This window comes from Musca autumnalis, unplaced genomic scaffold, assembly GCF_047663935.1.
Source record: "Musca autumnalis isolate F117 unplaced genomic scaffold, ASM4766393v1 scaffold_5, whole genome shotgun sequence".
NCBI lineage: Eukaryota > Metazoa > Arthropoda > Insecta > Diptera > Muscidae > Musca > Musca autumnalis.
Window position 1 is genome coordinate 98,518,148 of NW_027412088.1, and position 18,432 is coordinate 98,536,579.

The following is an 18,432-nucleotide window of genomic DNA, read 5'->3' on the forward strand; positions in this document are numbered from 1 at the left end:
GGTATTCGAACATCTATTTCGTCGAAGTGCAATTGTGGTGATATATAATTACTGATTACCTCCGATCCCACTGACAGTTCAGATCACCTCAGAATAGCAGCGTGGTCATATTCAGAGTTGCACCATGAATTTATCTCCTTGAGTCGGAGAGTACTCTTTGTTGCCAGCTCTTGCACCACGAGATTCAACGGATGAAGATCCAGTAGCACATTGAGGAGTGCTTTTCATGACACCGGTAATTAAAAGTGATGCCGCTCTTTGAACTGTATTTATTTTATGGAGAAAGGATGTCTTACTCAATGCATTCCACCATACCAAAGAACCATAAGTAAGAATAGGGCGAACTATGGTCGTAAAAATCCAATGGATGACCTGTGGTTTCAATCCCCAACTCTTAACAATGGAGTTCTTGCATGAATAAAGGGCTATAAGACCTCTCATGGCATGTTCATCGACATTCCTTTTCCACGTTAGTTGATGGTCCAGGATAATGCCGAGGTATTTGCCTCTACAGAGAGCTTTAGGGCTACTCCATCCAGCGTTGGAAGGGTCAGTCTTAGATAGGCCCTAAGGCTGCGTGAACAGAATATTTGGCGCGATTGTGCCTATGGGCATGGATGTATCCTGAATGAATCAGGTATCAATGTGAACCAATATATCACCATTCCTGAGATTTGACGATATAGATGTCGTTATCCCTAGTAGAGACGACTAGAACCCGGTTTTTCCGGGGCAGACATATTCTAACTGCAACGATGAAGAATAGAAAGTGGTTACTGACACAGAAAGTGTACTGATGATATGGACGTTAACCCAAAACCAAATCCAAACTATAGTTTAGAGTGTTTAAAACACTTAATTTAATCGGTGGAAGAATAATAGTGCAGCAGAAGCGGATGGTCTACCGGTCGAAATGTTTGAAGCCGCCCGATCAGCTGATTAAGACGATTTGGTTGGATAAACGGATTCCTCGTAAATAAAATCAGCGTCTACTATGTATCGAAAAAATGTTTTTTAATCATAGTTTTTGGAAAAGTCCTAACAATTCTTCATAATATTTTCATTTCCATTATAATTAAAAACATAAAAAGCATATAAACCCATCAGACCAATAGTAATTAATATTCCTATACAAGTCAGAATTTTACTTACAATTTTTTAATTTCTTCTTAATACACATCTGCTAATACACATATATAACTTAGAGCCGAGCTTAAAAATACAACAACATAGCCAAGATATATTCCCCCACAACACACATTCATTCACTCACTCACTCACTCTCATCTATCTGTCTATACAAACAAATCCACAAAGTACGCAAAAAGTTATCACCGTAACAATCAATGTTCCCTTTTCCCCATAGTGCCGCCTTCGTCGACGCCAGCGTTGGTGAGTGACACTTGCGTAGCGCCGCACTATTTTCGTACATTTTTTATAAATACGAGATACAAGATTAGAAGTTCGACATTTAAGATACAACATTAAGCGGGTGTAAATCTCACGTAATATCGTCGTAATTAAACGAAGTGCAAAAATTAAACGGAAAGATACACACAACAGCGAATATCGATAACAAAACGGATAATAAAAAGGAATTTCAGTGCCAAAAATTTGTTGTTGCTGTAACAGTGTATGAAAAAAGTGCTAAAATTAATATTCTTTTAAATAAATAAAAAAATATGTTTGTGCAAAAAGTGGTGAGTCTTGAAAATTAAATAGAAAAGACAATTTTTTAAATAAAAAAAAAAAACAAACACAAAAATTCAAATAAATAAGAAACTAATGAAAGAAATTTAGAAACTTGAATAAAATTTAAAAATGTTTTCTATTGAATTTGTTAAAAACAACACCAAAACTGTTAAAGGACTATAAAGTGTATTAAAAAAAATTGTTTCATAAATATAAGGGAATAGAATAAAAAATAACTGTTGTGAAATATATGTGTATATTTTTCTACGGATTGAGAAATTTATGAAAATAAAAATTTTACAGCAAGGACTTTGTTAAAAAATCACAAATACTGCCAAATGTGTTTATTCTAAAGGACATCGGATTTCTGTATCACAAGTTTGCGTATAAAAATAAGAACTTGGTAAAACCAGTAATTTTAGATAAAAAATGTTTAATGATTCATTTCGTTAGCCGAAAATTGCTCCTTTCAATATATAGGTGTATTCTGTTTTGGGCATTTTAAGGTTTAAACCACTTTTCCAAATTAATTTCGTAGGCTTGCAATACATACAACTTAAATATTTAGTTTCAAAGAAAATTGTTTATGAAAATTATATTTTTGAGCCTTTTTAAACATTTTTTAAAAAATAACTTTTTTCTCTAAGCGTATAGTTTTCCTGCAATCGGACCTTCTTTTAAAAGTGCCAAAAACTTTGGAGGGTAATATCCCAGCAAAAATTTGGTAAGCACATGCCATTACTTCATGCATTACGGAGTAATGAGTGCTCACTACACTCCGCATTATCTGGTAGTAGATATATAATGGTTTACACATAACTAATTACTTCCATACTTACCACTTACTTAATAAGTAATGAGTACGGTGGCACAAATCCTAGGGTTGTGGGTTCAAAGCTCATCGTCGGCATGGGTGTTTTTTGTTCACAAAATTACGAAAAAAATTTGATGTACATGGATGTGTTTCAACAACTCTTACTATTCGTATGAGTGGCCTAGTTAGTCCGGTCAAAATAGACATGCATAAGGGGGACATAGCAAAAATTCCCACAAAGCTGAATTTTGGTGGAGAGCTAGATTTAGCCATTATAAGCAACGTCCTAAAAGTCCCCATCGATCCCATGTGTGCAAAAGAAGTTATTCGGGGTCAAAGGTCATTTTTGGAGGCATTATTCAGTTTTTTTAATTTTTCTCAAAAACGGTAAGACTTAGCAAAAGCCGGCTAAAGTAAAAGTTGTAGATTCAATAATTGTCTATAAGAATGGTCTTTATGATTCTTAAAAAAATACTTACCATTTTCGAGATATCGCGATCTAAAGGTCAAATAAAGAATTAGCTGCGTAAGCACATTATGAGGCGAACCGTAAAAGTAAAGTAACGACACTATGTGTTAGATACTTCCGTAAGCTTTCAAACGATATCCACTTTGCAGTAATCGGTTCAGTAGAACCGGGTCTAACCCGGTTTTTAAATTTGGCCTTTCGGGTCGAATAACGGTCGAACCGGATCCGCAACCGTTGAAAATTATACATTTCCGTAATCAGCGCAACAAACCCTATCTTCGGACAAAACTTGAAAAAAAATCGGTGTTTTCGTTGGGGTCGTTCCCGTTGGGCTTTCGATTATACATGTGGGTTAAATGGGCTATTTTTGCATAAAATGACTGTAACATTGAATAACTCCACTAAACACACTCCGATTTTGTTGGAATATTTTTTAGAAGATAGCTATAGTTTCGCTCTTCAAGAAAATATATATTTTTTAGGGGACAGACCCGATTACTTCGCTTATTTTAGCCGGTTCGTCTGAATATGTGCATATTTCCCTTATAAGTGCATAAAAATCATATGTTTTTTAGAACAGCTATATCTCAAGAATGGTTCCTTTTAAGAAAAAAATTATAAGGGTCAAACTTGTAGATAATTTTTCTGTCTACAATATTTACTTTAGTCACTTTTTGATTAGATCAACCGTTTTCAGAAAATAAATCCGAAAACCTAAAAACCCTAAAATTTTGACCTTTGACCCCGAATAATTTTTTTTTTGCACACATGGGATCGATGGGGACTTTTAGGACGTTGCTTCTAATGACAAACCCTAGCTCTCCACCAAAATTCAGCTTTGTGGGAATTTTTGCTATTTCAATGTCTATTTTGACCGGACTATAGTGTGTTCGGCTACAAATCAGAAGTTCGTGTGTTCAAAATCAGGAAGAGCGAAAGAAAAGAAAAAAAAAAACAAAAAAATGTGGAGTGGCAAATTTGAATATATTTCACATCAGTTGTTCCAAAAATATAACATATGCTTTTTAGCTTTTATTCGACTACCGGTATGTGGTTAAATATGTACTTAAAAAAAACATTTTTAAGGAAGTACTTCCTTCCTATGACACTCCCATGCAAAAATAATTACTTTTACGGTCAATTTGTAAGTAGTTACTATTGCCAAAATTTACTGAATAAAGTCATTACTTGGTAATGACTTTTTTTGCTGGGATAGGTGTATCCTTACATGCCAATCCCTTGGTTTTGATTGAGAAAATACTCTTACTATATTCCTAACAAATCCCTGACTTTATATGATTCTAACATTTATGATTAAATTTTATCGCATATTTAAATTTTTCATCAAAAGTCGAAAACTACAAAAAATTCGATTTTTTTGAATAGCTTGGGTTTTAGGCTAATTGCGTGGAAAAGCATAGGTAAAATGAAGCTTTCTTTATAAGCGTGAAATGACAGATAACAGGCAATACTATACAAAATGCAAAAAAAAAACCCACAAAAATATTCGAAACAAGTGAGAAAAGGTTATAGTCGGTACGGGTCCGACTATGTGATACCCTACACCACTACCCCTGTGCATAATCTTTTCACTCGAAAACATTTCTTTTACGGAGATACGAAAGTTTTCACCTATCTGGCTTTTTCACCAAATGACTTAAGGCGAACTGAACCAAAATAATTAATCAATAGGCTTCTCTCTCTGTGAGAAAATTTCGTGATGATCCGATTAAAATTCCGACCGGTAGTGTGATTGCAGAAAAAGTGGAAAAAAGGGGTGCATTACCGACCATTGCGATATCTCTATTATTTGACCACCTACGCCATCCTAATTTGCATAATTTTAAAGATGAGATTTTCTACTTTCTTAGTCAGGCTTTGCTTTTAAAAGGTCCCCAACCAAAGGTGTGATATCCGTCATTATTATTAAAATCGCAAAAATGAAAAGTTGGGTTCTATTAGCGACTATTGCGATATCTTCGTTGTGTGACCACCTACGACAACCTACGTTACATCGTTTCAAAGGTGATATTTTCTTCTTTCATTGCCAAGTTTTGCTTTTTATATACCCCTTATAGACGCTGAGATATTTGCTTTGGGATAAAATGTAGACTTTTTCTCCAAATAACTTTTTTGCTCTAATTATTGCCCTAATTATTATCCGACCATCACCAAAATCAATAAGCTTTTTCCCCTCCGGGACCCACATCAACACCCAAAACTTCGTGACGATCCGATCAAAATTGCGACCTGTAGCGTGATTTCCAAAAAAAAAAAAATGGAAAAATGGGATGTATTACCGACTATTACGATATCTCCGTTAGTTAGTAACCTACGCCGACTTGGTTGCATCATTGTAAAAATGGGATCTTCTACTTTCATAGTCAGGCTTTGCTTTTGGAAAGTCCCCAACCAAAGCTGTGATATTCGTCATTATAATTAAAATCGCAAGAATGAAAATGTGGGTTTTATTTGCGACTATTGTAATATCTTCGTTGTTTGATCACCTACGAGAACTTACTTTACACCATTAGAAAGGTGATATTTTCTACTTTTATTGTCACACTAGAGTAATTTCAATGAAATAATTTCATGAAATTAGGCGTTCTTAGATCGAGTTCCCCATTGCAGCAATATCATAAAAATACTTTAGTGTGAAACTCGATCTAAGCACGCAAAATTTCATGAAATTTTTTCAATGAAATAACTCTAGTTTGGACCGGGACTAACCTTAGTAAAACTCATCAAAATATGATGCAGGTATACGAGGTTGTAAAAGAGTCATAACCGTAATGTACACTAATGCCTCGATTTTGTTTCGATTTGCGTTATAAAAAATAATATATGCGACTTTGGATCTCGTAAAGAGTACATTCTTGAGTTCTTAACCTCATATGATGAGACAATTAGCAATGATAATTTATTTTCTATTGCCTCGGAACATATATTAGAGCGAGAATCACCTGCATCTAATAATGTTGCCGCAGAAAAAAGAGGTTTAAATGTCACTCAAATATCGTCCAATGTCACTCAAATACGTCCCGGATGAAAATCGCAGCGACAATGCAAAAAAGGGCTATGAAAGATGCTATTAATTACTTAAAGAAGTAGTCAGGCTTAATCTCATAGTCGTTGTTTTAATATTTTATTAAAACAACTTTAATTTATTAGTGGGAAAAATTGGCGATGTTTACCAAGGGGTAAGGCAGGGAAGACTATAGTTTCGGATCTCGCCACAGAACCTCATCAGTTCCCTTGTTTCTTGTTTTTCAATAGATTTTGTTTTGATTTGCGTTATACAAAAATAATATATGTGACTTTGGATCTCGTAAAGAGTACATTTTTGAGTTCTTAACCTCATACGATGAAACAATTAGCAATGATAATTTATTTTCTATTGCCTCTGAACATGCTTTGGAGGGAGAATCACCTTCATCTAATAATGTTGCGGCAGAAAAAAGAGGTTTAAATGTCACTCAAATATCAGAAGCTATGTAACGTCCCGGATAAAAATCGCAGCGGCAATGCAAAAAGGTCATTAAGGTCGATTGCAACGAGAAATTAATTAAAATTAATATTAAAAAATGATCTTCGTTCAATTAATTTTTGTAACATTTATCCCATTTTTATTATTATGTTAGTATATAATGATTGTCACCTCTTTGTTTTTTGCAGCATTCGGTAGATCAGTTTCGTCCAGTCCATGATGTTTTTGAGTCAGGATATTTTATACCTTTTTCTAGCCCGTCTTCCTTCAATTTTTGCTTTTAAAATTGATTGTAAAATGTTGTATTTGTTGTTTCGTAATACGTTATTTTGTATCTTTTTATTGTTGTTATAAATTGCCGGCTTACATTCATTCCTCTTAATACTTCATTAGAAATCATGGTATTTTCAGTACTCGTATGTAAATCCATATTTCGAAGACTTCCAATTTTCTATCACCAGAGGAATTGAGCATCCAAATTTCGGTTCCATACAGTAAAACTTCCCTAAAAGTGGGGCCTTAAGACACTTTGTTCGCACTCGGCGATAAAAAGTAGGACCCATATTATTGAGCTAATAGGAATCGGGGTGCACTCATTGATATGAAAGAAGTCTCCCTTGTCCCTTATGGGATGTTTGTGGGAACAATTAAATGTGAAGCACAGTTATAAAAAAAACAGAAGAACCTTCGGAGGAAAGTTATTGTCTTTCGAAAATTGAATAATCTAAGAAAGTGGTTAAGTGTATGTAAAACAAGTAAAAAAGTATCAGAGATATACCCTCAGCCTATGTGAATTGAAACTTTCATCTACGGTCAGAGCGAATGTATTTATGGTCTTTTCATTATTTTGTGGCCTTCTTTGGACATTTGAACTTGCCGACGAAAATATAGATTAGGATTAAAGTTCGAAGGTGGTGCAGAGTAGGTACTTAAGGGGTTATCCCTAGTTGTGCAGGCCAAAAAAACTAATTTTTCATGAATTTTTTCAAAGAAACTATTAATATTTTTAAGTAGAGCTTTTTACAACCTGAAAGAACACATCTTAAAATACTTGTTGTTGAAAAATATTGCATAGTCTTGTGGTAAATGGCTACCCTTTTTTGCGGTACCAACGATAGCTCGAAAACGGGTGGGCCGATCTTCGTTTATTTTTGTGGGCGTTTTAAGAACCTAATAATTTTGTCTTTAAGCGAAAGAGAATTTTAAAAAAAATCTATTTTAAAAAAATTTTGAGCTGTCAAAGTCAAAATTTCTTTTTAACGCAAAAAAACTACCATCTTTCGCCCAAAATTCGGGCAAAAAAAAATTTTTAAAAAATCTGTCTCGCTTAAATACAAGCTTTTTATGAATATAATAAGCTCACCAAACCATATAAAGATCGGTCTATTCATTTTAGAGCTATCGTTGGCACCGACTTCAAAAATGTCATTTCGAGAAACACGCGTTTAAAGTTTCCACGCTTCATACAAATCACAATAAATTGTTCCCTTCCAAAGCTCATATCTCAGGCAATTTTGCTCCGATCGAGTTGACATTTTTTGCGGCATACTCTATACTACCTGTACTTCAAAATTAGCCAATAATATTTTTTTCGATTTTTTGAAAGTGACAGGTAGACGTAACCCCTTAAAGTAATGGACCAACATAGTCCATTATGGAAGTGAATTTATTTTGGGAGTCATATCTTTTCGATATCGCGGCCACTAGTCATTTCAATGGGTCATCGTATAACTTATGGACTAGTACACATTTCGGACTGTTTTCTCAAGAAGTACGGACTTGCCCCTGAAAACATTTTTACCGTACCGTAATTGAGGCAGCGAATGCAAGTTGCTTCAACAAAAATCAAAGTGATTCGAGAGCAGGACTTAAAGTGAATTTATCCGTAATTTTGGTCCAACATGGTCCATATTCGAACCTGATCTATATCTGGTAGATATATTAGTATGTGTAAAGTATGGACCAAATCTGTCATTCCCTCAAGAGATATAGTGCGAACAATCTTTCCCAAAATTTTTGAACTTTTGTGGGGGAGGTACCTGAAGGAGTGGACGGATATGGCTTATGTTCGAACTTAAACTATGTTTGGACAAAATATTATAACGGCCAAATTTTGGACAAAATCTGTTGATCCGTTCGAGAGTTATCTTGCGCTCCAACCACTACACACGGTGTCATAGGGGTTTTTTTGCATCTTTCAGGCTATTTTCTCAGGAGGTATGGACTTGCCCCTAATGAAACATGTACCGTCGTAAGCGGGGCAGTGAATACAAGTTGCAACAACAAAAAACAAAGAGATTCGAGAACAGGTCCCAAACTGAACTTTTCCGAAATTTTGTGTGGGAGGTACCCGAAAGAGTGGACCGATTGAGTCCATACTAGAACCTCATCTAAGTCTGGTAGAAATTTCACGATGTGCAAAGTATGGACCAAATCGGTTACTCCCTTCATGAGTTATAGTGCGCACAAATTTTCCGAACTTTTGTGGTGGTACCGGAAGGAGTGGACCGATATAACCCATTTTCGAACTTGAACTAAGTTTGGACAAAATATTACGAAAGCCAAATTTTGGACCAAATCGGTTCATCCGTTCGAGAGTTATCGTGCGCACAAGCCAGACAGCATTAGCATAAATGCTGAAGGTATAATTAAACAAGTTAAAAAGTATCAGTCGGCTTTGCCGACAGAGATATACCCTCAGCCTGTGCAAATTAAAACACTTTTTCACAATAAACTTATGTATTTAGGGGGTTTCAAAATTTTGGTCGTATGAACCGACAAAAATGTTGATTAGGATTAAAGTTCAAAAATATTGCGGAAAAGGTACTTAAAGGAATGGACCGTCATAGACCATGGGGGTGCCATAGGGGGTTTTTACACCCTTCGGGCTGTTTTCTCAAGAAGTATGGACTTGCCCCTGAAACAACTTTTACCATCGTAATTGTGGCAGCGAATGTAAGTTGCTTCAACAAAAATCAAAGTGATTCAATAGAAGGTGTCTTAAAGTGAACTTATCCAAAATTTTGTGTGGGAGGTACGGGATGGAGTAGACAAATATAGTCCATATTCGAACCTTATCTATATCTGGTACATATTATGAGAATGTGTAAAGTATGGACCAAATCGGTCACTCCCATCATGAGTTATCGTGCGCACAATTTTTCCGAATATTTTTGAACTTTTGTGGGGTAGGTACCTGAAGGAGTGGACCGATATGGCTTATCTACGAACTTCAACTAAGTTTGGAAACAATATTACGAGCCCAAATTTTGGCCGGAATCGGAATTTCCGTTCGAGAATTATCTTGCGCTTCCACCCATAAACATGGTGTCATAGGGTTTGTTTTTCAACTTTCAGGCTATTTTTTCAGGAAGTATGGACTTGCCCCTGAGGAAACTTGTACCTTCGTATAGAGGACAGTGAATACAAGATGTAACAACAAAAACCAAGGCGATTCGAGAGCAGGTCCTAAACTGAACTTTTCCGAAATTTTGTGTGGGAGGTACTCGAAGGAGTTTTCCGATTGAGTCCATATTGGAACCTCATTTAAGTCTGGTAGAAATTTCATAATGTGCAAAGCATGGACCAAATCGTTTACTTCCTTCAAGAGTTATCGTTCGCACAAATTTTCCGAACATTTTCGAACTTTTGTGGGCGAGGTACCGGAAGGAGTGGACCGATATAATCCATCTTTGAACTTGAACTAAGTTTGGACAAAATATTACGAAAGCCAAATTTTGGACCGAATCGGCAGATCCGTTCGAGAGTTATCTTGCGCTCCAACCACTACACACGGTGTCATAGGGTTTTTTGTAACTTTCAGGCTATTTTCTCAGGAAGTATGGACTTGCCCTTAATGAAACTTACAGCGTAGTATAAAGGACAGCGAATACAACTTGCGTAAACAAAAATCAAAGAGATTCGAGACCAGGTCCTAAACCGAACTTTTCCGAAATTTTGTGTGGGAGGTACCCGAAGGAGTGGACCGATTGAGTCCATATTGGAACCTCATCTAAGTTTGGTAGAAATTACACGATGTGCAAAGTATGGACCAAATCGGTTATTCCCTACAAGAGTTATCGTGCGCACAAGTTTTGCGACAATTTTTGAACATTTGTGGGGGAGGTACCTTAAGGAGTGGACCTATATGGTCCATCTTCGAACTTAAATCAAATCTGGACAAAATATTTCGATACCCAAAATTTGAACCGATTCGATTGATCCGTTCGAGAGTTATCGTGCGCACCAGCCAGCCAGACAGACGGACAGACAGACAGACAGACAGACAGACGGACGGACATTGCTAGATCTACTCAAAATTGTCTGAAACGGATATCGTACAAACATACTTGGGGTCTAAAACCATTATTTCGATGAGGCACATTTTTGGTCGTATCAAAGTGTAAATACCCTCTTTAGCCTAAAGGCTGAGGGTATAAAAATATGTACATTTGATAAACCTACTTCCTTTATAAACTCCTTGTGAAAATAATCATAAAAAAGTGTTATAACAGTAGATTCATTCTTGATGATCACGGTCTCATGTTCAAATATCTCAAAGTGTTTGTCTCGAAATAAAGCGTGCTTAAAGCGTACACCTGTATCCGAGCAGTTTCCTTGTGTCAATGCCCTCGGCGGAAAGCTAGTGGTACATCGTTGCTGGTAAGCGTGGACTCAGTCGCTTCCATTGTCATCATCTTTCGCTTAGATGGGTGGATGATATTGTTATTCCAATTTTTTTTTAGTTTAAATTCGCAGTATGTATTTAATTCCATTTGTGATTTAATTTGATGTTTAAATTTTTTGGGGAAAGGGACTTGAAGATAAATTGAATTTCCCTACCTAATTAATTTCTGAATACCACTGCTCTGCATAATTGACATCGATATTATGACAAATTCTTGTGATCTTTCCCGGAAGTTTTTTAGTAATATAAATTATCCATGAATTCAATCTATTCAAAAATACCGAAACACAACACAAAACTACAACAACATTGTTTATCATATTAGATGACCATTAGATTATTTACACATTCAATTGTTACCATCATCTCTATCATCCCATCTAAACATCATTAGATTTCGATGTTACCATTGGTGCGGTTTGATCGGGTAGATTCAGCAGCAGCTCCACCACCACATCATGTTCTCGTTAAACACTGGGAACATCACAAACAAAATCTCATTCATTGACACCTTGACCTCTGCATCTCGCATCCCTCTCCATTCCTCTTTCGTTCTCCTTGGCTAAGAATAACTATTATGGGGTTTTGGTTAGCTGATAATTATTTACTTTTCAAATTTGCATCTTCCCGTTAATTCAAATAAGTAAATGAATTAGTGTTGTTGTAATTGTTGTTGTTTTCTTACCATGTACTCCTATGTACCTGATGAGATATGTATGCAATTCCTAAAATTGTTAGATTATTGACAAATAAAGAAAAAACGACGCACACTCCATGATTTGAATGACTGATAAATAAAACTGTTGACGACGTGTCCGTGAAAATGTATAACGTATTTTTGAAGAAGAAGAATAAGAGGTAGACATTCTTTATATTATTTATAATAATTTTATTATGTATAACAACTGAAATCTGTAGTTCTAGATGAAAGGGAACCAAATTATCTGGTAACGGGTTGTGTTCTAAAATATAATATAAATGTATGTTTACGTTGAATGGACATTTAGGGTTCTTCGGGAGATGAAAAATCTATTCTTTCATTTTGCTATAGTCCACAAATACGTATACATTTCACTTTTAAGCATTCTGAAATGCTTGGCAAAATTTCCCAAACAACGTTTCCTTTCATATGTCCAGTGTTGAACAGTGTGGGAGTAGATTTATCAGAATTTTTAAATTCCTCAGATGGAAGAAGCATTTAAAATATTACATATGCAATCAACGATAGACCCGACGCCAAGAACGTACAGACATCCACATGTATGGCTGACTGTATTTGGTTTGGAGGTTGTGGAATTTCAGAAAGGTAAATGTTAAACAGTTTCGGAGATTCCAAACTCGGGTTATCCCTGCTTCACTCTACGGATCTTCCGCTTTTTATTTCTGAATTCCACAAACGACTGGCGTCCACATATATACGCTGATGTTGGGAAACTTGGTAACAGCTTATTAACATCATGCCTCAAGAATCTTTGCTACTAGCGACAGAAGGCAAATAATAAGTCAATTATATCTGTGGGTGCCATTCGTACGTGGAATTCAGTAACAAGATGATTGTACGATCTTGGTTGGCGTCAGGTACCTTCCCTGATGTCATTTGTGGAAGGCTGAACTCCTATTTGACTGATCTTACCACGTTTTTCCACGTGCTACATCCGCTACTAAATCTACCGCCACTCTGTTCACCACATGGACGGCAGATGTGAGAACAGAGTTGAATGTCATGGTCGATGGTAGCTGAATTTCGAGCACAAACTATACCAGAATTCTAGGGGTCACATTCGATAGATAGCATATTCATGTCGTACGCGCATTTCACAGCTATCTGCGACAAGCTGAGATCAAATCCCTAGCCGGAAGCACTGGGAGTGCTTATAAAGAAACCTTGTTGACCACATAGAACGCGATAGGTGGGTCTGTCTATTAGTGCAACGTGATGGAAGAATATTCAAACCTATCAGAACGCTGCCCTGAGAACTGCAGCATGGTGCCTGCTCATGTCTTCAGTGGACCATCTACATGAGGATACAAAGATTCTTTCAGTACAGCAACACAATGACATGCTTTCGTTGCAGTACTTGCTCGGGTGTTACCGCGACAGCCATCCTACTCACCATATGGTGGTGGCATGTCAGGAGGGATCTTCGTGATCTAGAAAGAGAGGTCCAACGTTACAAGAGTAAACCTCGTAGATCAACAGGTTTAAATAGGATGCAACCCCAGTTGCCACAAACAACTATCGTGTGAATGTAGTTCTCGGAAAACCTTTCCCATCTATCGTATCTGAGGAGCGTCAGCCGCCACGAAAACCCGCAGTAGTTTTAGCTCAATTACGCTGGTGATGGTTCAGCTGTCTGAATTCCTGTAGGGCAAGGATCGATGGGACCAGGCAAAACATCTCAGCATGCGGCGGCATAGGCCATACTGCACCTTTTCAACTGTCCTACCAAACCTACTCAACTAACTCCAGGAGATTTGTGGTTACAGCCTATTGAAGCATGTTTAAGCATTAGCATTGAGATACCGTGGAAGGTCCAAACCTTTCGAAGATTTCGCGCCCCAGGTGACGTCTGCTACATTGTCGGCAACGTCTCTCATTGTAAATTGTGGTGGTACCTCCTCGGCTGATAAGGCCTTTATATGGCGTAGCAAACTCCTCGGCGTGCTCAATAAATTTAAAATGGCATGCGCACCTCTGTGGGTCTGCCACGTCGAATCCTTCTTTCACAGATTTGAGAGTGATTTCACCATTGTCCATAATTTACTTAATCCTGTAGCTGTATGTTTCAGTTGGTCTAGCCACTTTTTTCGCTTGTACTCGTCTACTACCCAAGAGTAAGTTTCGTAACTCTTGCACCTTCTGCGTTCGCGCGATGCAGATCATCACGCTTATTTGCTAGTCTCGTTGTCTCTGCTGTGAAATTTGGTCATTGGATGATGCCCAGGAAAATTCTCTCAGCTAACCGAGGATCTTAGAGACTGAACAGGGAAATTTTTTGAACATTCGCCAATCGCCTGCATAACGCACGGTGTCTGCTAACAGAGATAATGAAGGAGGGTTGATTGATCCACGCGAAATGATGAGTTGCCAGGACACGTTATTTATCAGATCGGTTGTTACAATGGTGATGTGTGTCCTCCAAAAGCGGTAGGTATAAAATGCAAGGTACAACTATTCATCGGCGGTATGTTCACATTAAGCACTCCTATCTCGGCAGTTCAACACTTTACTGCATCACTACTGGATCACTAGTGTCAACCTTAACCAAGTTAGGTCCCTATAATGAAACCAACACCTCCTATCCCGCTTCTAGTACTATCCTTCTGTAAATCTTTGTAACTATCGTAACGTTGCCAACTACAGGAGACGGTGAGTTTTGTTTCTTTGATAGCGGCGAACGGAGGTGATTGCAATTGAATTGCAGGAAAGCATTACCGGGACGTTGAACAGCAACGTGGGGTGTGAAGTACTTCGTTTGTTGCTGTTGGTGGGACTAGGGACCGCGTTGTTGTTGTAACGGTTATATGATCTGTTTGCAAGTTCGTTTTTCTGCTTAATCTTGCTTTGGGTCTAACTTCAATACTAGGAATGTAGCTGCTTCAGTGGGGAGAGTGTCTCGTATTTCGACGGCGTTGAATCGTACGGAGAAGTTGGAGATACCCTGGGAGATGTTCTGGATCAGGAGGCAGCAACATTACCTATTTCCTACATACATTACATCTCACCGATTTTGACATGCCGTGAATGGGAATCTGGTAAACTGATCAATTCTCTATCCCGGCACGGTTCAAAAGAGCTACTGTAATTATTCCTAGATGCATAATGATTCCACCGCCATTACTAGAGATGGAACCCACGCTTTCGGCAAGAGTGACAGCTGAGTGAGGAATTGTCTCGATTCTTCATTCCGACAGCTAACGACTTTGACTCCCTTATGAGGGTTTGATCTGCCGAAGCACGACCAAGCTCTCAGATAAGACGACTATTCTCAGAAGACCCTCTACCAGCAGACAATGATCATAGCTGATGTTCCCTTCAGGGCCAGCTTTGTCAATGACTGCCAGAAGGAGGTCCTCTGAGGTCGTCGTCATACAAGTCTAGTCAATGACTGAGGTCTGAGGTCTAGTTCTCGTATGGTCAGCAGCACCAAATGGGTCTCGCGAGGTGTTTGTTTGTCTCGGCCTTCTAATGAGTGACATTAGTTGGTGCTTTCACACGCGAAGACAATGAACATGCAGGTTGCTGAGCCATGGGTCGGTTAAGCACCATCAGTATTGCGATTCTCTAACTCATTTTTTGAGTTACCGACAAAAAATCTGTAAAATTAATACGCAAAATTATGAATGAAAAATTAAAATAAAAGTTGACAACACTCTTGCAATCGGTAGAATTTTACGACTAATTTTTATTCTTTGCTAACTTACCGACAAACATCGTTATTCCCGAATTTATAAGCATTTTAATTTTACCGATTTTTGTCGGTAACTCAGAAATTGAGTTAGAGTCCTACAGATGACTTAATCCTTTTCACATTTTGTTGGTGCGAGGAAGGTTTAGATTCTGGGGTTGACTTCTTTCCCACAGAGAAAGATGTGCCAACAACCTGGCTATTTACTCGGTTCTTTGCAATGATGTCATAATTTTTGGTTTGTAAAGATGGTACTACACCGGCTTGGACCCTAGCCTCAACATCAGAGGCTAAGGTCGAAGGGTTGCAGGCTTCTGTGGTATCGTTGCCACGGGATATGGCAATGCCATTTGTTCCTCCCCCACAGCTTTAATGTGTAAGGATCCCGACTCAGCCGGTAATACCAGCGTTGGTTTCGGCTTGGTTGTCGTATTCACCATCTTTTGATTTCAAGCTCCCACAATCCTACAAGTTTCTTGATGCTGTTGAGCATTTCATGCGTTCTTCGGGCACGACCAGATTTACTTCCTGGATTTGTTTTTTTTTTTGTTTTCCTCATTGGTTGTCTGTTTGAAGAGAGGTGTTCGATCTATTGGAAGAAATCTCTTGTGTATATTGGGATGCATGCCATCAAATCTCCTCATTAACCCAAGTTTCAAACTAATCTCCCTAAAAATCATTCTTCGTCACAATATTACGATCTCTATCGACGAATCTATAGTCATATTTATGTGACAGCCAAGTTTCAAACTAATCTCCCTAAAAATCCTTCTTCGTCACAATATTACGATCTCTATCGACGAATCTATAGTCATATTTATGTGACAGCCACCAAGGAATTTTCTCCCTAAAGCTAGCCGTCTTTAGAGGCGCTGGATGAAGATGGAGAGTTCTGCTTTCCCCTTCATTCCCTTTCAGAATGGCTTCTTGCCTAGAGAGGGAGAGATCCTACCGATGTCGTCTCTGAAGGCATTGATATGTGGTATTTTCCTATACTTTGTATAATCGTAAGTGGCAAAAAGTGATAACAGTTGTCAACTGCTTTTATATTAACTTTAAGGAGTTAAGCGGAAAAGAAGAAGACCCTATGATGAGCATAGGGTCTCTGCAAACATCTGTCATCTCCTATTGCTTTTATTTCGCTCCATGATTTTCCGATGGATTCTAACTCCTTCATAAGACTTCTTTTCCAGGAGTTTTTAGGCCTTCCTTTTTCCGCTACCTTGAGGATTCCAATGTAGAGCTTGACGGCATAGTTCAATGTTATTTTCCCTCAATGTTCCATTTTCTCCTTTTTATGATGATTGTTATTGGATAGGCATTGCACCTTTGCTAAAGATCGGGCTGACTTCCGTATCATCAGTTGCTTTACAAATGTCTGCAAATCTGCGAAGTATTATGTTTCTTAACGCCGTTGTACTTAAAAGCAAACATGTATCATTTTTTATTTCTGATGCATTTAGTTGCATTTTCGAGGAACAATGAATGAGTGTGCAACTGAAATATTTTGACGAAGTTTAAACAACACAAAGCAGCTGACGATACGGAAGTCATGCTATATATCGATTTGTAAATGACTGTAGCTTTGAGTTTAAGGCTTCTGTTGTCAACCAAGTTTCACATCCATAAAGTAATACGGATAAAACGTTCGATTTAAATATATTTATTTTCTATCCGTTGATATTAATGAGGATTTTCTGATGACTGGTAGTTGACTGAAAGCCCCGTTAGCATCACCAATTCTATTTGCAATGTCGGCTTCTGCTCCGCCTTCGATTCCAATTACGCTTTCAAGATAACATAATTTCTCCACGAATTTGATCAGTTCGTCTCCAATAAAAAAGGGATTTGTGTTTGTGGATTTTGTGTTTATTGCTTTGGTTTTGCTTATATAAATCTGAAGTCCTGCGCTAACTGTGTTTTTTAATTGTTCCACAAACATCCCATAAGGGACAATGGAGACTTCTCTCATATCAATGAGTGCACCCCGATTCATATTAGCTCAATGATATGGGACCTACAGTTTATCGCCGAGTCCGAACGGCGTGTCTAAGACACCACTTTTGTAGAGAAGTTTTACATGGCTGAAATACTCAGAAAATTCGCCAACATTACTGAGGGGTATTTAGCCACCGTAGAAAAGTGTTTTGATGTTTCCTGGCCGGGGAATGAAACCCACGACCTTATGTGTGCAAGGCGGGTGTGCATACCATTGCACCACAGTGCACTAACTGTTACTAAGTCATTAATTTCTGGCTGTATATCGCAGTGCTTGGTGAACAAAAGACATATGCCGTCTGCATAATACAAGTCCTCTAGATTCTCCATAAATGTCCATTGAATTCCTCGATTTTTGTGATCGCTCATATCAGTGAGGACATTGTCGATGACCAGCAGAAATAGAATAGTGGAAAGTAAGCAGCCTTTTCTTACACTCGACATAGGAGTGAACAGTTCTGAAAGGCGACCATTGTGTAGAACTCTGCACTTATGTCTTCGTGTTGCGATTTTATTAGACTGATCAAGTTGTTAGGGATGGGAAGCGAGTTTAGAATACTCCTTTTTTGTCGGTAAACGCTATCGAAAGCAGTAGTATAGACAACCAAGGCTAGATATATATGGGTCTGCTATTCTTTTGTTTGCTCCATTATAATTCGGAGTGTATTTATGAGGTCAATGGTCGACTTACTTTGCCCGAAATCCTACCTGTTGCTTACGAAGTTTAGATTCAATTGTTGCACTTATCCTATTTAAAATAATTTGGGTGGATATATTTGATTGTATTGATAACAGTTATATTCCACTGTGGTTCTTGCAATGCAAACGATCTCCTTTTTGGGAATTTGAAGTTTTATGCCCTCTAACCAGACTTCT

At 37.7% G+C, this 18,432-nt stretch overlaps 1 protein-coding gene across 1 annotated transcript in view; it reads left to right on the forward strand.

Annotated features, from left to right (window-relative positions):
• Positions 1-1,307: 1,307 nt before the first annotated feature.
• Positions 1,308-18,432, forward strand: part of Cyp4aa1 (Probable cytochrome P450 4aa1) — a 39,233-nt gene continuing 22,108 nt past the window's right edge. Inside the window, exon 1 of the mRNA XM_073991171.1 lies at positions 1,308-1,700. Coding sequence (XP_073847272.1) covers positions 1,683-1,700 — 18 coding nt within the window. The 5' untranslated portion in view covers positions 1,308-1,682. The remainder of the gene's footprint in view (positions 1,701-18,432) is intronic.